Raw genomic sequence first — 25,534 nt, 5'->3', positions numbered from 1 at the left:
GCCATTTCAAAGAAACCATCCTGCCATTTGCCTGGACAGATTTAGGGAAATCATAGAAAACCCAAATCAGGATGGTCTGTCACAAGTTTGAACCATTGTCCTCCTGAATGTGAGTCCAGTGTGCTAACCACTGCACCACCTCACTTGGTACTATAGCATCACAACCAGCATGTAGGATACTCACTGCAATGAGCTTTCAGTAAACTGCTCTATGGCTGCAAGATTGTTTCGATGTCAGAGCTGTGACATAGCTGTGGTGATGGCTCTATCTAGTTTCTCATGCTTCTGAATGCAGAATGAAATCATAGAAATGGTGCAAAAAGTTTCTTTAACTGTAACAATGAAGTAGTCTAAACTACAAAATACAAAGTGATGCAAATGCAAAAGTGATACATGCACAGAGAAAATATTTAGATGTGTGGAAATGGCTATAATTATAAGCATGGTAACTACATTTCAGCAGTGTGTTTATGACAGAAGCCTATTTGTGCAGATATGCTTCAATCATACAGTAGCATGTGATTAAGCAAATGGAAATTTACATTTTCTCATATTCAGTTACTGTAAGGTACGTTTCAAAATCACAATAACATTATCAGATGTCAGCTACCGGCATATTAATGATTCAAGAGAACAGCTATGAGCTTTAATTTAAGTAGCGTAGATTCTCCTGAGCAAAAATTGGTGAGTTAGTGTCATATTAATTTTTTTTTAGCTTTCCTAAGACAGTTTAATAAAAACAGTGATGTAACAAGTCTACTTTTAATTTAAAAATCTTACTCCTCAAACTTCAAAATTAATTCTGCCACAAATAACTTTACACGGTAACAAAGAAATGCCCCAAGTTTAAATTAAAGCTGCAATTCAGTGAGTAAAATGCAAGTAATATGTGTGAAACAGGGATTCAAAAATGAAAATCAGATTAAGAGAAATGAATGTAAATACAGTCACTGCATAGTTACAAAGAGGTTCTTAAGAGCCTACACAAGGAAAATATGATTAGACTGCACTGCATTAAACTAATGTGAAACAAATAATCTTCTATATAAATATTTTACAAATTGTAGCTTTTGTTTTACTAAATAACAGTAAAACAAATTAACTTTTCTTTGCTAAATATCTGTTAAGCAGATACACAACTGATGGCAGTGAATTACAGCTTTAATATTCCAACATGACTTTCACACCTATTGTTGTTAGTTTGCACAAGCTGTCATAATTTTTAAATAGCCTTTCTACCACGTTACCACATTCACCTTATTCCATACTTCTTAAAATATGGTATACATCACAATTTCTATTTCACGTGGAAGAAGCAAGAGATTTATTAAATCTTATGATAAAAACTGAATGCAACTATTCTTTTGACATCTGCTAAGCCAATTGCTTTCAGAAAGGAAAGGAAACTGCTTTCAACAGGAACAGTGAACAAACAGTAACATAGCATTTCAAGAAAATTGATTAATACGTCACAATTTATTTACTACTAAATTCAATATGTATAGTTTCTTCACCATATTTCATTAAAGTAAAACATTTTACTGCTTAGTGAGCCACCTAAACTAGTATACATTTTCCCTATCTTTATTTTTTAAGGCGTCAGTTGTAAATGTATAAATAAGCTATGGTACTTGCTATTCAGGATGGTTGAATAGGTACTATTCAGGATAGTCGAACAGATACTTTACCCCTGCATGTAATAGTAGTGTAAATACTTTCCCGTTTGTAACATCAATGTTATTAAAAATAAAATACAGTATTTACATATTCTTTACAACGAATGTGTTGAGGTATCAGTACTAAGTGAACAAAACCAATTCAGCTAAAATTATTAGTCTTTAGTTGCACTGTCAATAAAAATCAAACTCTCGTGTGTATGGAAATAATCTTACAGACAATTCAATCAATGGGAGTGAAACACACTATCAAAAAGATTAAGGCTGAAAAGTAAATATGAAAAGCTGGACTGAGCAGTTTACATTTGTGCCAGTTATGTTTAGAATCAAATGCAAATATGGTCTCCTTAGAACGAAAAGGTTTGGAATTCTTGTAAACACTTCCTATTAACTTCAAATGTGTACTACTCAGCGGTTTCCGATGTCCTGTATCAACAGAAAAGAGCTGCACAATATGAGACATCGTTTCATAAGACCCTAAAAACTTTTCTCTGTCAGCCCACAGCAATGAAAAATCTACATATGTTAATGAGAACCATAAGAGACCACCTATGAGGCATAATATTTATCATCAGCTTCCTCAATGATTTTAAACCTATGTAACATGAAATATTTAAAGAAGAGAAGTACTTTCATGAGGTAGCCATGAGATTGTACATTTGACAAGACAGATAACTTGAAAAATGTATTTATTACATGAAAAGTAAGCACATGAAACATCCAAAAACTATTTTTTTTATTAACTCAAACTCGTGACAGAACTAGCATTTACTCCAAAGCTATTACTGTCCCTTACTAAGCCAGTGATTTAACAAGATCAAAAGTATTTATAATTGGCTACTCTAAGAAAGTGCCAATGAAAATTCTAAGTATCAGAAATTTTTTGCACTACTGTATCTCCTTTGATACGAGAGACCAAATACAATTTACAAGAGATGCTACAATAAAAGAACATGCAACTTCTGACACAACAACTAACCTTAGAGCAAGTCCAGGAGATGGCATTGCTACTCCAGAGCCAGTACGCCTGTGACCAAAGAAGGACATCTGTATTGTCAGCACATTAGTTACACTTGTGTGCTTGTATACTGTGTGCAGTCCATATAGGACCGCAGAAAGTTTATTACTCGTGTGGCGGTTATAGTTCTTTATTTTTTCAGGTCAGTGAATTTGTGACTGACTTGTGTAGTAAATCAGGTTCACGGGCTTACCTGCGAAGTTCCTCCTGGCTCTGTGCTAGAGCCTGAGCAACACGTTCAAGGCGCAAAGAGCGAGCTGTCAGAGGGCTTGCTGCACCACTTTCTACCGATCCTGGGACAGGAACGCCAGTAGTGCTGCCAGCATCATCCTGTGACAGTTCTCCAGCCAGCTGCAACTGTAACAAGTTTTGCACCCTCAGTAATGGAATTTTTAATGAAATTATGCTACCAAGGAGTAATAGAATTACATGCAGAGATAGCTAAAGCAATTATGTAACACCACTGTAGAAGGGTGTTCACGATAATTTTCAGCTGTCCTTTCTTAGTTGGCACTGAAGAGAAATCTCAAGTTATTACAAATTGTCCCTGAATTATTAACAAAAACTACTACGTACACAGTGCTGAAGGTAAATAATAAATGACACAAAAATTTTACATGTTAATGCAAAATCCTTGGAAAAGGGGGCGAGGGGAGATGGCATGGCAAACCACTACTTAACTTGTAACTGAGCACTGAGCACAGGACTGAACTGATATGCAAATCACAAATTCAACATTGTAACTAAGTTATGATCCCCTTCTGAGCAACAGCATGTGAACTGCTACCACGCTTTTACCAAGAACTTGCAGTAGGGTGGAAAACATTATTTCACACATTTGTTCCTCTAGAAGGTTAATGTTACTATTGCAAATTTTACCCAATTTCTCCCCCCTAAATGCCTTTAAAGAATATAAAAATATCAGAGAAGAATTACAGTATGAACATCACTGCCAAACTGTGATAGCAACAGTTTTGTCATTTATTTTTCCTCTGGGACGGTCATGTATTTGTGAGATCCACATTCGATGAACCTGTGCTCACAATGGAGCTGGCAGTTGTTTCTGTGGCCAAATGCTTTTTCTGATACCACATTGATACCTCAGTATAAGCAAGGCATGTTTGTACTTATTCTACAAACTATATAATGTCTGTTACGTGTTTTTTTTTTTTTTTTTTTTTTTTTGATACTTTACTGTTTGTCTGTTGTGGCATAAATGGGAAACTAATCAGGAATTCTCCTGAGCATGCATGTAAAATTGCTTAACTCCCCGTGTGTGTGTGTGTGTGTGTGTGTGTGTGTGTGTGTGTGTGTGTTCAATGTACTAGAGCAGTACATAGCAGTCAATAATCAGCACACAGATCTTATCTAAGTCGGGCTCACATTGTCTCACACACTAGCACTCTACACACTACATCTGGTCATAATTAATACATGACCATATATAGCTAAAAGCCTTATAGAGAAAAAGTTTTCATTCAAAAAGTTGTCCATTTTAGTATGAATATTATTTTGCTCTGTTCTTATATGCCAAAATTAGTGAGAAATGTTCCATCAATATTCTTTTTACATTTTGTTTCGTTTCTCTGTACGATGTGCAGCAACACTGTGTTTTCTATCATAATATTTATGACCCAGCAGCCAATCAATAGGCACCAGCTTCTAGTATCATCCCTGAATATCATCTTTTAGTTCTGGAACATTTTTACATACGTTAAAAACAGTCAAAAACCTTAAGTTTTCTGCTCCAACATCAATGTTTCATCACAGTTCAAATTAACACTGTTAGCATTATGCTACAGAACATACAAGGCATTTGTTGCTCACTGTGAACTAAAGTGCACCAAGGCACACTTGAGAAAATATCTATAACCCACTTGTGACGAACGTTACATTTCTGAGGAAAAACATTGCCTTAGAAAATCTATAACATAACACACAACTCAAAAGTGTAATTCAGCTCAGCAAGAACACAAAACTAAAGAAAGATTTATATTAGTTCATAGCATCTACAATAAAATACATGGAGCACAATCACAGTAGTTTGAATTTGAAAATGTCTGAAGTTAAAAAATTTTCTTTCCAAAAGCCTGTAGTAGAAAAAAATGATAAGTTCATGAGTAAGGAAAGAACTACTGGACCAGAAAAATACTATTGAACAAAACATGACAACTCTGCAGCATTGTTCCCTCCTACTTCAGTATAATGACTCTTTTACCTTTGGTGTCTCATTGGTTAAGGGCAGCGGTTTTATTCCTTAGTTACTTCTGTATTTATCAAATTCGCTGTCCACAGCAGTTGTTCACAATGAGTTTGTTTTATTTACTTTTCCTTTTATGTGTTTAGAGAACAGTGGTAAGCCAAAATGGTGTACAGACGAACTATATACCAGACTGTTTAAGGAAAAGGATATCATCGTCTACACACATAGATATATTGAATTAAAGAATGAACAAAAGGCAACTTTGAGCAAAATTAAACTGCTCAGATGTTTCTTCAAAACACTGTATAGTCATTTTGTATTATAAAGACAAATTTCCTTCTGGCTCCAAAAGAGGAAGTCAACATTTTGTGATTGACAAACTGATTGAAATAGTTGAGAGAGAAACTCTTGGGGCACACTTACACATATGCCTCAGTAGAGATGGGCTGCAACTACAGATTTGGCAGTAGGTAATGGCTGCAAGTTTGATCCAGTTAATAAGAAATAAAACTGAAGAGTTAATTTCCTTTAACTGTTTTTTTTCCTTTAAGGCAGATGAAAGAAGTGTTCACAGAAAGTAAACAAATATGAACATAAAGAAATGTTACAAATAAATCTAACACAAGATGCAAGTGTTTGTAGACAGGAAGACACAAAGAACAACATAGAATGCATGTCAATAACATAGGGTTTTATCAGCAGGGAAATACTGGTGCAAATCTAGATATAAGTTCTCAACAAGGAGAGGGAAAGTATTGAGAATTTGAAAATAGCTTCCTTATTTATTGGTTTAATTCGTGTAGCATAATGACCATAAACATAAATCAACAAACTTCTAATCAAACGAGGTTAATAATGTGTTAACACAGGATTTCTCAAAAATGTCTAGAAATATATACATATAGAAATAATCGAATAAAAAACTAATAAAATACAATATCTGACCCATAACATTTTCTAAGCACTGGAACTTCAACACTACCTGAAAAAAAAATGTGAAGCACTCTGAAGGGGAGGATGAAATGAAATGACATAAGACTTCATGGTTTGGAAGTGTATGTAATGTTATTTCAGTGATTTCACTATCATGTCAAATTTACAAGGAACTTGACATGATCAGTCCACTGATCAGTATGATGCATTTTTCTCTGGCCTGGATGCATGCACTGATTCAGTTGGAAACGGTGTCATTAAACCATTGTATTGTGTTCTGAGACAACCTGGCCCACAACTGTTTCAACTGGTCCTCGGTATCCTGATAGTGGCACTGGGACGGAGTTGACATCCGAGCTGGTCCCAACAATTCTAGAGATGTCGATGACCACTGGAGTACATCAATATCGTGGAAACAATTCATACAGAGACGTACCATGTGTTAATGAGCACTGCCCTACTGAAAAATGGTATCACAATACAGTTGCATGAGAGGTAAACCATGAGGATGCAGGATGCATTTGTGAACTAGTAATGAACTCCCTGCAGCATTCTGTGTCATCCCAAATGATTAATCAGAGACTGTCAGCAGCTGGACACTGTCGCATGAGTAGGCTGCCATTAACACCACAACACAAATTACTCTGTTGGGAGTGTTGCCGTGGCCAGAAAATGTGGACTGCTGATTACGTACTACCATTTTGTCATTAGGGTTCCCTCGATCACTACCAGTCACAACTTTAAGTCATACACAATAGCTCCCCACACCTTGGCACCAGGAGTAACACTGCTGTGCATCTCCCACGCATTGGAAGAATGGGATCTATCCCCAGGTCAGAGCCATGCTTGTCAACGGTCATCTATGGGAGTGTAAAACTGTAATTCATCACTGAACACAATGCAATACCATTCATCAGCAATCCACGTTTTTTGGCCACGGCAACACTCCCAACAGAGTAATTTGTGTTGTGGTGTTAATGGCAGCCTACACATGGGACAGTGTCCAGCTGCTGCTGACATTCTCTGATTAATAGTTTGGGATGACACAGAATGCTGCAGGGAGTCCATTACTAGTTCTCAAATGGCCGTTCAGATATGAAGGGGTTATGATGTTCCTGGTGCACCAATATGGCAATCTCCCTTGTAGTGGACAGACGTAGCTGACCAGAACCTTGATGGAGAGTATGCGTGCTCTCATGTTTCGGTACAGTCAAACATTAGGGCCACTGCCACATCCAAATTCCCCAAAAATTTGTATATTGCACGACTTCACCATGGGCCAAGCGGAGACCCACAATTAGGCCTCTTTTGAACGCTGTCAGGTGCTAATAATGCTGTCTCAAATGAGTACATGGCCTCTTCATGAACTTCATAGTGATTACACAACATGTGACACTTTTCACACCCCTTATATACCCCACCATACAAAAATATGGGAAACTTCTTTTTTAACACCATGTACATAGACAATATTGTGCACTGGTGCAATTTTGATGTTGCAAAAATAATAAATATATGAATATACAGAAAACTGAGATACGAAGGGTGGTTAAGCCTTATGTAATTGCATATAATGCGCTAAAGAACCAGTTATCACTATTTGAGCACAGAAACTGAACATGAAAACAGAAGCCAAAAGGCAGAAAACAATGAAAATATAATGACACACCAACAAATTACTTACTCCTCATGAGGAGGCAAAATCCATTGGAATCACAAAAGTTCCTACATTTTGTGGGTCCCACGTCACTGTGAAAATGTGGTGGCAATTCTTATTCTTACCTGGAGAAGACATACTGCAATATTAAATGTAAAACTGGAGCACACTTAAAAGTTCTAGGTGTACTTGCCCTTGAATACAGGGAACCAGAATGGATGCAAAGCTCCTATCAGACAAGCAGGGCTCTTAGGACAGAACATAGGATATTAATAAACTCAGTTAGAAGAAGCCCCTTTGGAATCATAAATTCTATCACTGAGATAAAAAATATTGTTGCACTCACAGAAAGACTAACTTGGCTGATAGACAGATTAAGTACCAACACTCAAAAACAGAGCCACTTTAGGACATGGTTATATAGTATCAGAACATTTGGATTTTCAAGGTTCCAGTGATTATAAGCACTCCTCAACATTTCACAGTTTTTCAAGAAAATAGGGGAAGGTTATGAGGATAAAAACTTGCAACTGTGATCTACATGTACAAACAGCTACCTGTTATAAGAAATGAAGGAGGAAGGGGAACAACTGAAAATCAGCCACAGGTGAGGTTTTAGTGGGGTTCTCATCATTCTCATCACTGTCAATGTGAATGCTGGGACTGAACAATTTCCCCTTATTGGAAACATAAAATAGATAACTTTCCAATCAAATGTTAAATGTGTGAATCAATTAAGCTTAAAAAAGAGATTACCACTGAATATTGTAACTGAGTTTTGGGTTTTCATTTCAGATATGCATTCCTCACTTCTCACATGGAAAGTCAGTTTATTTATTGGGATGACAATGTGTAACACGATACCAGAACCAAACTACAAACTACTCTGTGTGTGTGTGTGTGTGTGTGTGTGTGTGTGTGTGATATTCTGTTTTCTCACCATCTATGCAAGTCAACATGAACACACATAACAATACAGTTATAGTTTCTGAGTTAATGTGTTACTGTACCACAATTGCAAAATCACAGCACAGCTTCCCACCCCTTTTTAGCATTTCAGTCTGAACAAATGTTAAAACAGATAGATATCTTAACATCCAATAAAACAATGTTGTACCTTTAGGGCACAGATATTGTGACAAAAAGAACTGTAATAACTGTATTACCTCATATAAAGCTTCATATGTATACAGATAATCTTTCAATTAAAGGTAACTGTATGTCACCAAAATAACAGTATTTTGTTCAGCTACCTCATTTGTTATTTAAAACTCTTTAATTCACTGTCGTACGATCATTCAAAATTAACTGAATTGCAAAGTATTTAAAAATTCTGGTCTGATCTACCGAAGATAGAGGTCACAAGTACAGGAGCAGTGCTTGCTTGTATGAATGTATGTGTGTTTTCTTTCCTAAAGAAGGCTTTTGCCAAAAGCTAAATGTGTAACAGTCATTTCATTGTGCCTTTCTGTAACTCAACATGTCATCTTTACAACAAGTAGGAATCTATCCTTTCCCAGATTTTTTTCCCAGAGTGTCCTTTGTTGTATTTACGAACCTTATTTCCCATTAATATGTTAGGCACACACACACACACACACACACACACACACACACACACACACACACAGAGAGAGAGAGAGAGAGAGAGAGGTGGGGAGGGGACGGGGGAGGGGTGGGTTAAGTTGATGTGAGTGAATATACCTTTAATTTAACTCATATTAAGAAGTGTAAATTTTATGAAGAAGAAGTGTATATTTTATGAAGAAGTAGTGTATATTTTATGAAGATTCCGTATGGTGTTCCACTTCTTATGAAATGTGTTATTATTATCAGTGTCTAGATAAATTAAATCTACATATATATCTTACAAAACACAAGATTACTGCTTCTTGTAAATAGTAAGTAGATGAAGATGACAAGGGAGATGATATTCTGTAAGAATTTGACAAAGATCTAAAAGAACTACAGGACAACAAACCAATGGGTATTGATGACATCCCTGCCAAACTAATAAAGAATGCTGGTGACAGCATGAAAATGATGAAGCTTAAACCTATTAGGTCCATCTATAACAGAGGAGAGATACCAACAAACTTCCAGAAATGCATCATTGTTCCTATATCAAAGAAGGCAGCCGCTAAAAAATGTGAACAGTAGCAAACTTTAAGCCTAATATCATATGCATAAAAAATTCTCATAAAAATAGTTCTGAAGAGAATTGAAGAGAAAGTGGATTAGGAACAAGAGAGGCGATTCTGGCAGTGAGACTCCTTATTGAAAAGCAATTACAGAAAATAAACCAACTTATATTGCCTTTGTAAACCTGGAAAAGGCATTTGATAATGTTATTTGGCAAGACATGTTCAGAGTGCTGAGGAAAAGTAGAATGAAGTACAAAGACATCTGTGTGATACTCAGTTTCTATAACAATGAGGTGGCAGTGATTAGGAAATGTCACCAGGAACAAGAATCAAATACTAGAAAAGGGGTAAGACAAGGGTGTGCTCTCTCTCCTCTTTTATTCAATGCTAACATCCAGGGAGCTATAGACCAAGTGTGAGAAACTACTGAGGTGGGGAAGATAGACATGCTACATTATGCATATGATACTGCTATTAGTCACTGAGGTAAAAGATCTAGAGGAAGTCCTCAGAACAATGGAAAGGATTTTCTACAATCAGTGGGGAATGACAATAAATAAGAAAAAACTAAAGTGATGGTATGCAGTACAGAAGCAGAATATGAACCTCTGAGAATGAGAATTGGAAGAGAGGAACTGGAAGTGATAGAGGAATTTACCTACCTGGGAAGCAAAATCACAATGGATGGTAAAAGCCAGAAAGAAGTTGTGAGCAGAATACAACAGGCCAAAAATGCATTTAATCGGAGGAGGAACTTACTCACCAGCAAGCAAATCAGTCTCAAAATAAGGAAACATAACAAGAAAGCCCTGTACGGATGTGAAACTTGGACAATGGGAAGAGAAGGGAGAAGATGGCTAGAGGCCCTGGAGATGTGGTGCTATAGAAGGATGATGAAGATCAGCTGGAGAGACAAAGTAACAAATGAAGAGGTGCTTAGAAGAGTACAGGAAACCAGATCTCTGTGGAGGTACATCCAAACAAGAAGAGACAAACCTGTAGGGCACATCCTAAGATACAACATCACAGGAACAATAGTAGAAGGAGCTATTGAGGGAAGGAACTGGCAGGGGCAAAAAGGATATCATACATACAAGAGATTATGAATGATGTTGGAATGTAAAACATATGTGGAAATGAAGAGGAAGGCAGACAGAAGAGATGAATGGCGGTCTGCTGCAAACCAACCTTAGGGTTGATTCCACCCAGATTTAATTAATCAAAGCACAACTATCTAATTTTTCATATTCTCTAGTTCCCTCTCAGTTGTTTTTGTTGTCGCCCATGTTGCTGTTGCTGCTGTTGTTGCTGTTGTTGTTACTGTTTCTGCTGTTTGCTAGCATATCCCGTTAAGAATTAGACAGAGTAGTTCTTCATATATCCCACAAAAGTTGCATAATCATCGGCAATTTTTCATCAAAAATTTACTGTGTGCCAACATTTCAATGAACATTTCTCAAAATTCACTTTTCTAGCAGTTACTGGGAACCAACACTCTCCAAAAGCGTCATTAAATTATTTTTTTTAAAAAAAAACTTATTCCGTTGTGTAGAGAGGAGCCTCTGAAAATGCACAGAATTCTTGAACCTCCAGTTCAAATTAAATTCAATTCCTTAATATTTCATTTCAGAACTCACAACTTTCTATTTCTGTCAATGCCACATGCTGTAAAATTGGAGGTTGTGTACTAATAAAAATGAAATGAACATCAATAATAGTCAGTAACTTGCAGGTCATAAAGCCTAACTACTTAGTAGAAAATTTACATAGCCACCTCTGAACACAAACATTTACCTTCGAGGTACACTGACGAAAATGGAAAGTGTTACATCATGTACACCTTGACTGAAGACTACCACACTCTTGCTCCAGTATTTCCATGTCTGTGGGATATGCTGATTAAAATTTAATCCTTACCTAATCTTATTTTCAGTAAAGAAATAAAGCTATTCACACCGATGAAGAATAGTGTGAGCGCATGATGGCTACTGGGAGTGTCTATAACATTACTGAATCTTTTCAGGTGGTGCATGCCCAGATAATGTGCATAAGCAGCTTATACTCATCTTTTCAGCTTGGAGGAAGGTTGAGTCATTGACACTGGGGACATGGAGAAGCTTATCAACAGGTCACACAGACAGTTAGCTATAGTGCAATGCAGCAGGACAATAGCATGGCAACAAGAGTTCATACAGGTCCTTCCAGCAGGACTACACCACAGGGTCATTTGACCCTCTGATTAGTAGGGAGATGATGACGGCTGAATTCTCAGCAGAGGTTACAGGCAGAGCACCACCACAAAACATAGGGAACAGCTTATTGGAAGCTGGGTTGTAATCTCAAGCTGCCATATGCCATTTACTGCTGACTCTGTACCACAGGCAACAGAAACTTGCATAGTGTAAAGCCAGAGTCACCTTGGACACTGAATGGAATCCTGCAGCTTTAAGCGACGAATTTCACTTCTGTTTGTGGTGGTCAGGCTGACGCTGACACTGACACGTCTGTAGATAATCAGATGAAAAGTCACAGAGTGCAACAAATCTTGTTACCTGTACCTCTCCATATCTTGAAATCATGGTGTGGGGAGCTATTTGATATAATAAGAGGACTGATTTGGTTACTGTTGAAGGGAGCATGAATGCTTACTAGTCTGTGCAAGAACAGTAAACCCTGCTGTCATAGCCTTCATGACCGGTGTACCATATAGTATAGTCTAGCACGATAATGTAAGGCTGCTGTTCACATCATAAACACCTTGAAGAATGTACAGATCCATGACCAGCCTGCCAGGTCCCCTAATAGGTAACCAACAGAGCATGCCTGAATGTAATGAGAAGACGTATACTTTCACATTAGCCTCTGGCCAGTAGTCTTCATGAACTAACACAGCATGTGCTTCAAGTTTGGCAAGATCATCATTGAGATGACATTTGGAGGCTGTTTCCTTCCATGTCACAACAAATAAGAATGTGAATTCAAATGGTTCAAATGGCTCTGAGCACTATGGGACTCAACTGCTGAGGTCATAAGTCCCCTAGAACTTAGAACTACTTAAACCTAACTAACCTAAGGACAACACACACATCCATGCCCGAGGCAGGATTCGAACCTGCGACCGTAGCGGTCGCGCGGTTCCAGACTGTAGCGCCAGAACCGCTCGGCCACCAGCGGCCGGCAATGTGAATTCATTCCATTGTTGTCACACTGATATTATCATTGTTGTTGTTGTTGTTGTTGTTGTTGATGATGATGATGATAATGATAATGATGACAGACATTGGTTCCAAATGGGATTTAAGTTTAATAACTTATTACCCATTATGTGATGAACATCTCCACAAAGTCAGGTTGGTATCAGAACCAGTGCTTCATGATATAATATATTGCATTTCCATCAAAGTATTTCAGTTAATTTAGTAAGTGATTAAAAGACATCTTAAATCAATATCTGGATATAATTAAACCACTTTAGTTATTAATCTAACAGAATTACCATTTCATCAGTCCTGTACAAATGCTAAATAGTATTTCCTCTCTTCACTCAAATTGCAGCAACAGTTTAAAAATTAACATAAATCCTTTTTTCCCTTCTTCACTGTATCAGCTACACTGTGGTGAAACCATATGATTGTTCTGAAATTCACTGAACTCTGCCATTTGTTACTGGTATTGTTATCCCAGTTGTCATATGTAATTTGACTGTGTTCATTATTTGCATTATGAAATTCATATATTTTGCAGAGTATGAAGTTCATATTTTCTTACATCCATTTGATCAGTTATAATAATATCACCATACAAATAGTCAGCCCAGAAATGTTATCACTGCAATTTCTGAGTCAGAACAAAATTGTAGTTTTGCTCACGTGTGGAAATTAATTTCCATTTTTTTATAGCTGCAGTTCAGATCATAACACACTATCAATTTCAGGCTGCAACCTTTATTTACTGCCAACAATCTGAACTCCTCCACTTTCTACAAAACGTACAGAAAACAGAATGTAAACAGATATAATATAATTTCTAGATTTTATATTCTTGTACAATACAATATAACAGGAAATGATTTCCTTACACAAATTTTTTTAAGAAAGCCTCCACTAAGATAACTGATTGTGCTTAATACAAAATATTTACTGTCATCATCCACCATATTAATTTATCTTTAATCTGCATGATAGGATCATTCTCCAAAATGTTGTCAATCCAATGGCTTGCCCAATGCACCACCTCTATTGGTGACAGTTAATGTAAAAGGTACTGACTCTTTGTTAAATTTCTGTTGTTTTAATGAACATGCCCAAGATATTAAAGCTATACCAAATAAAACTGCTAAATCTTCACTATAAAATTCAGCAGCCAATTTATTCTCATATCAGAACACTGATCTTTGGACAGACTAAACCAAACTCACTTTGGCTTGCTGTAAGAGTGCTGCATTTACAGTAAGCACCAAGTAAATTCTTTACCATAAACTAGTGAGAAATTGAAAAAAAAATGTTTTAGAGACATCATACTTTCATGGGAAGGTGATATAAAGCAGTAATATAGCAAGTGAAAGTGTACTGTCATCCTGTGTATGGAGTAGGAACCATTTACTGAGCACGAAAATATGGAGGCCAATAACTACTGTATATGATATATTGGAAGGTCCAGGTTGGAATATCAACAATATTAGGGAAATGACAGATTGCTACTCATCATAAGGATAACAAGCTGAGTGGCAGACAGGCACAATGAAAAAAGACTGTCACACATTTAGCTTAAGAAAACACATACACAGAGATACACATATTCACATCCAGGTCTGAGCTGCTGGAGACAGCAGTTATGTGCATGATAGATGTGCTTGCTTTTGTGGATGTGTATATGTTCTTTTCTAAAGAAGACTTTGGCCAAAAGCTCAATGTGTAACAGTCTTTTCATTGTGCCTGTCTACAACTCAACAAGTCATCTTTATGGTGAGTAACAGTCTATAATTTTGCTACTGTTATTTATAAACTGGAAAGATAGTTTTTTGTTTTGAATACTGAACTGGTATAACAAAAATATATATATCCTGCATGAAAACTATTGAATAATTGTTCAGCACAATAATATGAGGTGTCAGCTGTGCATGAATCTGTGTGCTAGTGAGCGAACAAAGGTGCAAATATTTGTTTTTCCAGTTCATGATGGCAGTTACATACAGGTTCATGCAGGGACAATCAGGTCAGATGAGCAGTCACTGCAGATTATATTATGACATTAAGCACAAATCAAGACAAATGTTGCATCCAGAGGATCTGCCCAGTTCCATCTCTCAACTCATTGTCACATAGCACACCTCAGGCAGTGTTACTAAAGATGCAACTGGAGAGATGAATGGCACAAAGCTGACTTAAGTTATGACAGTAGTCAATGTATCTGCATCAGTGATGGTAGTTTACAAGTATAGTATCAATCAATAGGACAACCACTGCAGGACTGTATCGAACAAATCTGGGAATCGTGTGGCTTGGGTAGTCCACATTGGCCCATCACTACTTATGTATGTTGAAGAGGTACCTAAGAGTGCAGTGTACATCCAGATTATCATCCAGCTCATTTGTTGGCATTACTAAAAGGTACAAATTATGACCTCTTCCTGCACAAAATTTTTTCCTGGGTATACTTCTTCACTGTCAAACATGCTTTCCACTATTTTTGGTAACTAACTCCTGAATATGACATAGATCTGGTGATGAATGGGACTTTGCAACAACAGGCGAGAACAGTGTGAAACACTATCTTCTAAGATGGCATCTAATACCTTTATGATCAGTTTATGCCCATTGCAGAGCTAAATTTTAGCTACAGAATGTTACATACGTGATACTGATGTGCAAGACAATTTGTCCATGGGGGGACAATCCTGCAGTTATAATCATACAGACTGTACAACCTGTACAATACAAGATTAAAACTTTATTTAAGTGGGGTGCTTGTTTCAGGGTACTTATTTTTCATTTTTCACTAGTTGATTAATCTACCCATTCATGATTGAGTAACTCTGTAGTACGAAAGAGGAAACTCTAGACAGTACAACATGTTTTCGTTATACAAATAATTTCCTTGTCACTCACTCTGTTATATAAGGTCTTCTAAGAATGTTTTAACAAAAATTAATACTGCATTTCTTCACTTTTGAGTCATGTGAATGCTGTTTTTTTCCCCTGTATGCTGCTGTTAACAACATTCCAATTATAATGTTAATCACTGATCATGACAGTCTAAACAATGAATTCTACTGAATTGTGATGATAAAGCCTTCAACAATCACATAACTCAAATAAGCACAAAACAACTTGCTTTTTTCAGGAACGTTGTAGTAAATTTGATAATTTCAAAGTTCCTATGACTCACTAATTTAGAGGTCAGTAAAGTGTCTTTGCTTGGGGACAATGAGAGACACGTATAATTCTAGGGGACCAGTTATGTGAACCATCTTAAAATAACATGTTTAATAATTTCCAACATAAGTTTTGAAGCACAGTTTCAGTGTTCAGGCTTCAGCACACTACTGAGAGAATTTCACTGCTCCAACAGTGTGACAGAATTAGATGAAAGTGAATAGTGTGACGATTTTTCGTGTATATTGGAATATAGTTTTCTCAAGTATTTGATGTTCACAGTACTAGCACACATTCCAATGTTGTTCACTCATGAGCAACATCACCCCAACAATGAAGTTGGGCTTCCAAATGTACTTTAGTGATTATGAAACAACAGTACTTTTGAGATGATTACTGTCATTCCCCATGAAACATTACATTTATCAGCTAGTTGCACTAAGTGTGATACAAGAAATTTTATTTTCTTTAATCAGGAATCACTAGTATCCAAAATATGTTAAAAGTAGTTGTTAACTGTAGAGCACTAAAGAGGGGAAAATGTTACACTGTTACTAAACCATTGTAAAGTGTACTACTACACATTTTATTCAGAGGAAGTCATAACTAATAGATTATGCATGAATAAATTAAAATTATTAGATCTCCAGTGGAATGTTATGTAACAAATTAAGTACAAAATGTCCTGTTTTATACACTACTGCATTCGTAAATTTTAGATTACTAGATTACTAGATTACTAATCTAGTGTCACTGTACCTATCCGATTGCAGTACCTAATTTGTGCTACATTAGCCCATTAAAATAGTATATCAAAACACTGTATCTTATTAGGTGTGCCATATAGTCTTCTACTGACGATCAGTATGTCTAAAATAGCATTCAGACAGGCAATAACTACTGAGTAAGGTGGCACATTGGACTTGAATCTGGGAGGACGGCGGTTCAAACCCGTGTCTGGCCATTCTGATTTGGGTTTTCTGTGATTTCCCTAAACTGCTTCTGGCAAATGCTGGGATGGTTCCTCTGACAGGGCATAGCTGACTTCCCTCCCCATCCTTCCCTAATCTGATGGGACTTATGTCCTCGCTGTTTGGTCCCCTAACCCACATCCATCAACCAACCAACAAACAGGCACGTGCTTGTACACATAATTTCACATTGTTGAGTACAATGCATTTCATACTATGTTACTTTACACCCTAACTAGGAGCACACATTACCTCCTCAACTGGTTTAACTGTAACTGACTCACTCTCTGGATGTAAAATAAAAACCTCATTATGTAGAATTTCATGTCATACAGAAAGAACAAGAGGACATAAACAGAAAAAATACCGGAAAACACACACAGCAACAGATCTCTACTAAATTCTTTCGTGTGTACATTAGCAGCAAATGGAATTGGTCCTGTCATATCCTAGATCTGCTAAAAGATTTCATTCTGCAACTTTTGTTTTGTTGGAAACTGCATCATCCACACAGAAGGATGATGTCAGAGATTTCACTTCAGATATTTCCAATTTCCATGCATTGTTGTCTTGCAGCATCACCTTTTGGGATAATGAGTACCTGTCAAAAATAATTGCTCAAAAGAGAGTTATACACATTATGAGAAGTGTTTATCTATGAGACACTGGTAGGAATCTGTTCTTACAATGACATCTCATTGAATGTTTCAGTAATGAAAACTGCTCCCTCTTCAAAGCAAATAGTACATACCATGACCACAATATGATGTCACAATAGGACTTACATAGCAATCAACGAATTTCACCACCATGCAGAAAGAAGTAAATCGTCCAGACATGAAAATTTTCAATGTTCTGCCTACAGACATTAAACGTCTTGCTCTTGAAAAATCAAAATTTGAGAGCAAGATGAAAGAATACCCATTGCAAATTAAATAATACAAATAAATTAATAAGTTTTGTAGTATAAATGTGTGGGCATGTGTGTAGTTTTATCTCTAACTCATGATGTCTCATTAGAGCAAGGATAAATATAAATAATTTTTTGTTGTAAAAGATATCACATACATTTTCATTTTCATGTATTAAGGTACATCGTCTTCTAGATGACTCACTCTTGGTGAAAGTTTATACAACAGCTCTAAATGGAACTTATTCTTTCCTCATGCTTATTTTTATTGTTTCTTCCTAATCTCCTCTATGTTGATGAACACAACACTTCCCATTTCCTGTCAAGTATCATGAGAGACATTCTGGCCCGAGCTGCCAGAGTTGGTGGTCATGTGTGTATGAGGTGTGCTTGCTAGTGTGAATGAATGGTGTGTGTTCTCTTTTTCTGATGAAGGCTGTGGCTGAAAGCTTATGTGTAAGTGTCTTTTAAGTGTGCCTGTTTACAACTTAACATGTCATCTTTACGGTAAGTAGCAATCTATCTTTTCTTACCTAAACTATTGATAAGAAGATATATTTTCACAATAATTCTTGGCATACAGAACATGATAACAACCTATACTGACACAATCTGTCTAATTTTATTGAGAAACACATGTCTATTATGGTTCTCCACAAAAAAGTATTTCAAGAGAGAAATATATATTTGTGGACACACGTTTCTATTCCCATTATCCTTTCAATGCATACAGAAATGTTTGTCTATGTACACCTGTGTGTGGCCATTGGAAAACAGTAATCTCTTATTACAGATGCTTGCCCGTCACCCACGTGAGGAAATGTGTGGACTCAAGATGTGTAAAACTTTAAATGCATGGAAAATGGCCAGCAACTCATTGAAAAGCTGCACAGGTTCTCGCACAACTGGCATTTAGTTTAAAATATGGTAAGTAATCACAAATATTTGTTGTAGGATGAAAGTCTCATAGAATTGTTTAAATCACAACATATTTGCTATGGACTGTGCTATTTATTACAATTAAATAATATAATAAATAATTCAGTCGATGGCAAGTATGATGTACCTATAAAAAAAAATTTTTTTATTTTTTTATTTTAGGTGTGAGGAATGTGAATAGCCACCTACTTATTTACTGGTAATTACAATACAGTTTACAAACACAAAATATACTGTTAATATAGTAAGGAGCATAGTTTACTGCACTCTCCACACAGCTGGTCAACAATTTAATGTCTACATTAACTTTTTTACTCCTTTCTTCATCCTTTAGGATAAGTGCTTAACAATTTCTCTTCCCTGTCTTTGATCCAAATTGACATTCTGTGTCACAAACAGGAAAAAGTATTTTAAATACTGATCTAACACAGAATTTTGTTTTGAAGCCAATATTTACAACTTTACACATTCATCAGTAAACTATAGTGAATGTAATTAAATTTATAAGGTTATGAGGTATTTTGGCCAGTGCTACCAGTGTGATCAATTATAAGCAAGTGTGTATTTTTCTTAAAGATTATTGAATAAAAACCCACCAAAATAACATCTCACCTGATTTCAAGTTGCAGCCACATTAACTGAACCACAGCAGCTATTACATGCACCACTTCCCTAACTTAAATTTAACAGAAAGACACAGTGCAAGAGGTCTCATGCAACAGGATGTGCCCTTACGAACCTGACTAGCAGGCAGTGACTCAGAAAGTTGGCCCGGGCTGAGGGTGGAGGCATACTGATGCAGGTGGGCCGGAGACATAGAGGCAGGGGCCTAGAAAAACACACACCAAGTCACCGCAACACCAGGTGCCACACTCGTACGCAGTAACTGTGGTAATAACAGTAGAGTGAATCCAGAAAACACAGTAAGTGAAACAACATACAAGATTGACAAGCTACAGTATAAGCTATAATTTTCAGTTAGGATTCAAAAGTGGGTTAGCAGTGCTTCTCTCGTGCATTGAGAAATAGATTTGCCAAACAGTTCAGATCTACTATAAACACACAGCATTGAAAAGAAGAAATGTTACACAGATAATAAAAATAGTCAATAGGTTTTGAGAGACCAAAGATTTATTTTACACAACATGCAAAGGCAGTTATCTTACAATTACAGTAGTACAGCAGGAATACCACAGCCATTTGAAAATAAGAGGACACAAAACTGAACCATATACACAAAATACAACTATTAAATGAACACAGTTTCCATAAATTTTAAATATGATAGCTTTTAAATTATCTCTTATGTTCTTTACAAGCTGTTGCTTATATCATCATCGTAACAAACCTATCTGCGTGTAAAAACTAGTGGATATAATCAAACAAATCCTCAAAAACTTCAGTATCTCTTAGGATATTTATATTCTGGCATGTTCACAAACAGAATAGACAAACATGACATTCCTGGTAACAAAAGGTTTGCACATGTAAATCCTCAAGATATGGTGTGTGTTGTCATCTAAAATTTCAAGTATTAAGAACAATACTCCACCAGCCCTGTCTGTTTGAAATTTCCTGGCAGATTAAAACTATGTGCAGGACTGAGACTCAAACTCAGGACCTTTGCCTTTCACAGGCAGGTGCTCTACCATCTGAGCTACCAAAGCCCAACTCAAGACCCGTCCTCACAGCTTCACTTCTGCCATTACCTCCTCTCCTACCTTCCAAACTTCACAGAAGCTCTCCTGCGAAACTTGCAGAACTAGCACTCCTGGAAGGAAGGAAATTTGTAAGTTAGGAGACAAGGTACTGGTGAACATGAAGCTATGAGGATGGGTCGTGAGTCATGCTTGGGTAGCTCAAATGGTAGAGCACTTGCCCATGAAAGGCAAAGGTCCTGAGTTTGCGACTTGATCTGGCAGACAGTCTTAATCTGCCAGGAAGTTTCATATCAGTGTACACTCCACTGCAGAGTGAAAATTTCATTCTGGACTCCTCTCTCTCTCTACCTCCCCTCCCTCCTACTCTCATATTTTTATACGACATGCAGTCACTGTCAAATATTTATTGTGTATAGCTTCTCCACAGTCTATAGATCTTTTAATGTAGGCAGCCACATAAACAAGACAGCATATGGCGAAATATCAAATATTTAGCAATAATACTGACCGTTTGAGATTGACACTGATGATTTGTGCAATATATTGGACAAGACTGCTGAGCTTTAAATATATTGACACTTGCTCAATATATTGTGCCCTTTAAGGGTAGTATTGTACCATGCATGTCAGTTCCTACTGACAGAGAGAGAAATCCAGTTCCCTCAGAAATAATTTCAACAGTGAAATCACAAATGTAAATTACAAAAAAATCAGAAGTGGGCTGGAAAATATACATGAAAGCACCATATGTACTTTAAAGAAATAAAGTTCCTGATAGATCAAGAAATATCACCCACTTTGTCCACAATAGCAGAGGAAACCAATGATCATGGAGTCGTAATGTTGTTGTTGTTGTGGCCTTCAGTCCTGAGACTGGTTTGATGCAGCTCTCCATGCTACTCTATCCTGTGCAAGCTTCTTCATCTCCCAGTACCTTCTGCAACCTACATCCTTCTGAATCTGCTTGGTGTATTCATCTCTTGGTCTCTCTCTACGATTTTTACCCTCCACACTGCCCTCCAGTACTAAATTGGTGATCCCTTGATGCCTCAGAACATGTCCTACCAACCAATCCCTTCTTCTAGTCAAGTTGTGCCACAAACTTCTCTTCTCCCCAATCCTATTCAACACCTCCTCATTAGTTATGTGATCTACCCATCTAATCTTCAGTCATAATATTAAGAAGAAATGTTTACTTTCCTTGTAGCAGCTCTCAGAATTGGCAAATAGGATTAAGTCAGCTGTCTTATGAACATACATATTATTTTTTCTTTCAACAGTTGTCACATCACAAATCTACAATCATGTAAGCTTTCTATCAGCATAACTGTTTTATTTCATTTGCAACAATTGTTACAATAAAGAAATGCACAGGAAACAGTACATGCACACAGTTCATTTATTTAATCTGTAGTGAATTGCCACTGTGGTTTACAAATATATACTGTCATGGAAGAGTCCCTGGTCCACTGAAATGTTCACAGAAAACTTTTTGAAATCATTTCGCAGTTCTGCTACCATCTGAGCTACCCCAGCACAACTCTCGACCCATCCTCACAGCTTCACTTCTGCCAGTACCCCCTCTCCTACCTTCCAAACTTCACAGAAAATCTCCTGCGAAACTTGCACAACTAGCACTCCTGTGTTTTGCAAGGCAAGCAACTTACTAGCAATATACAACCACATCATTGAGCACTGACTAGTTTGGTATGAAGGCAGATTTCTAGCTGACATGCCACACACATAAATATTAAATGATGATATTGTGCTATACGTGGTCTCACTCTTTGGGGCAATATACTGACACATCATTATTGTGCCAATAATACTGAGGATGTAACAGCTGCTTCACACCTTGCACTGTTTGTGCCCTACTGTCTACACAAATAACTCTCATTCTGGAAAAATTAACATTCTGTGTCATTGTGCAGCCTATTTCCAAAATTATGAATTGTTTAAATACTTTCTACTGATGTAAAAAGTTTTTTGACAATGTCTTAATTAAAGAAGGAAGCCTACAGCCAAATACCACAATAAAAAAAAAGAGAGTGTGTCGCTAAAAATGTCAGACAAAAGTTATCTGAATGGTCAGTTATGTCCTTTATAAATAACTACATGAGAAATGCCATTTCACAGTTTTCTAAAAATTTGACCTAAAATACTGGTCCACAATTTAGGCCACTATTTTTATGCTCGGTATTAATGTATTCTGTGGCACTACAAAATGCAGTTCACCATGATATACAGTTTTAGTTTGTTAAGCACCAAAAATAATAGAGAGAAATATAGAGCAAGTCAACTTTCTATAGATCATGTTTCATCTATTACCACCACCGCCACTAAATTAAGATTTTTCCCTGAAGTTTAAAATACTCTGAAATATTTGTAACAATTTATGACAAAACCCACTGCCTCAGTAAAAGAATATAGGCTATTAAAATTGCAGGTCATAAGCATGCGAAAGTTCTAATCTTTCAAAATTTAAGTAAATCTAGATCCTAAAAACATTACCTCACTCTAGCGAAGACTCAGGCAGATACAATGGATTCTCTTTGGTGTGTGTGGGGGAGGGGGGGGGGGGGGTGAAAGTAATATCTTTTTACTGGCATCTGAAAGATGATACTCACAGCAAATTAAACAACAACCAAAATTAAATTTGATAACATGCTTGAAACCTCAATTTCTTGTAGCATATAACTAAGTACACATGCACACACAATATGTATGCATTTGAGTGATACATAAATATAATCTGCCAGGAGGAAAGTAGACATATAGTATCTCCTGCTTCTTCAGTTTTAAAATCATGCTGCCCATCAAATTAAACACAAGTGAACGGTAATAGGGAACTCTAATACTCTTTCAGAAACAAAAAATATACCACATTTTTAGAAAAATGACAACAGGTACACAATATCTTAGGATGCGATCTGAATTCACTCAGAGACCTTGAGATTCAACATCATTCCTACCATACCATTGTTACAAAGAATTGGAAGATAAACTGAAATGCAAGGCTAAGCACAAATAATAAAGAAAAAGAGTTGTTTGGATCGTGTGAGTAATTTAGGCAGTTATGTGGCATTTGTGTTGGCTGGTACATCTCACTGATACAAGCCCACTGCTGCAATAAATAAATCAGAAGGCAACGAATACCAACAAAAGTGGAATGCAAAAGCTTTGGACAGGCAGTAAAAGGTAGCATTGAAGCAACAGTAGTGATGTTACAAATGTCCTCAGTGTGTAGACAATAAGCAACCTGTGGTACTATGTTTACAGGTACGTAGTGTACCCATTCATTGATCATCATCGTATTGAGTTTTTCTGTGAAGGAGAGTGCATAACTCATGTTGAGAGAGTGAATATCAGCCATGTAAAGTTGAAATGTGGCAAAAACAAAGTGGGCCACAGTACATGTCAGCCACAAATCTATAATTTTTTTAGCACAAACATTGAAAGGAGTAAAGGCAGATCCTTACCATATAGCTGAGGCACTCAGCATACATAAATTAGGTTTGTAATTTGAAGTTAACTCTCTCTCTCTCTCTCTCTCTCTCTCTCTCTCACTCACTAATTTTTGAATTATTTGTTTCACACCCAATACTTCAAACTTTTGTATTAATTTTTGAATACACCCAATTCAGATGAGGTTTTGGATCTAATTTACACCAGGACAGCAATTCTAATTAACTGTAAATGAGGTTCTCCTGCCATAGTTGAAAAAGCATTCAACTTAAAAGTATTGTAAAAGAAATTAGAAAGCCAATAATGCTAATTCTTTCCTTCGATCATTCAAGTAATGATAATACATTATCACTTAAAAGCCCAGACTAATTGATTTTCATCTGAAGAAACACATTCAAGTACAAATAAAAATTGTATATAGGCACTCTCATAACCTTACAAATTTATAACTGTAAGGCCAAAACCACGAAATACAAACATTATGTGCATTCAGCAAGTTTCCAATACATTTACAGAACAGGAAATTGGGTCACATGCTACAGCACGCGTATCTAGTATGTTATAAAACACCGCACATAAAAACAGAATTTTTCAGTGTTCATATCTCAGGTTCTACAGGCGATAAAAATGTAGGGTCAAGTGTTTTGCATAACCCTTGGGCTAGGGACCATTTGTATATCCATCAGAAGGATCATCTTAGTGTCACTACCCTACAATACAGGGTCAATGTATGAATATTGCACACTTACTCCTGCTTAAACAAACTGAGAAGATCAGTTGGTTTTTTTTTTTTTTGCATTTGATGTGGTCCATCGTGGGCCTGATGGGACTTATGGAGGCACCATTAGTTCATTTGTGGTTCCCTGGGAAACCCCATGGAAAGGATGTCCTTACTACATTTTTGCCATCACCAGTGGACCAATACCCAGCCAAGGATTCCAAGACGGATATGCACAGCAAATGGCTGAAATTTTCACAATACATTCTGAAGATCCTGATATTGAAGAACCTTGAAAATTTTCCTGATATCTTCATCGGTTTCCAAGATACGGATGTTCAAAGTTACTCTACTTCTACACCTAAAATTCTGTATGACATAAAATATAAATAATATATAACAGAAGTAAATTGCTCAAATTTTAACAGTAAATTCTCTGGGCTTTCATCTACAAATGTCATCTACCTGTTTTCAAAAATCTTTACCCATTATCAAGAAACACCCCAAAAGCTTGTTTTTTGGGTACTAAAACCCAGCTGTGGATTCAGACAGCTATGCACAGCAAATGGCTGTAATTTTTATGTAGTATTCCTAAGATCCTAAGCTCTAACACCTTGAAAATTTTCTTCATGTCTTTATCTGTTTCCAAGATCCAGAGGCTAATAGTTATCCTACTTTTACACATAAAATAAGCACATAAAACCTGGCCTGAAGCAAAAACATAGTTTACAAAGTGACATAGCATGGAGAAATATTGTGTAAAGTGTCTTTGTTATCATCTGGGAACCCCATGTTGTAGCACTAAAGCACATGCAAAACTTCTGTACACATAAAATCTGGTCCGAGGTGTAAAATTAGTGTTGCA

General features: G+C 36.6%; 1 protein-coding gene across 1 annotated transcript in view; it reads right to left on the bottom strand.

Moving 5' to 3' along the window:
- Positions 1–25,534, bottom strand: part of LOC126249243 (liprin-alpha-1) — a 401,613-nt gene that overhangs the window by 84,586 nt on the left and 291,493 nt on the right. The window contains exons 17-19 of the mRNA XM_049950901.1: positions 19,565–19,654; positions 2,888–3,051; positions 2,656–2,703 (exon numbers count right to left, since the gene is read on the bottom strand). Coding sequence (XP_049806858.1) covers positions 2,656–2,703; positions 2,888–3,051; positions 19,565–19,654 — 302 coding nt within the window. The remainder of the gene's footprint in view (positions 1–2,655; positions 2,704–2,887; positions 3,052–19,564; positions 19,655–25,534) is intronic.

This window comes from Schistocerca nitens, chromosome 3, assembly GCF_023898315.1.
Source record: "Schistocerca nitens isolate TAMUIC-IGC-003100 chromosome 3, iqSchNite1.1, whole genome shotgun sequence".
Classification (NCBI taxonomy): Eukaryota; Metazoa; Arthropoda; class Insecta; order Orthoptera; family Acrididae; genus Schistocerca; species Schistocerca nitens.
The sequence above is the reverse complement of the archived record's forward strand: the minus strand, read 5'-3'. Positions and strand labels throughout refer to the sequence as shown.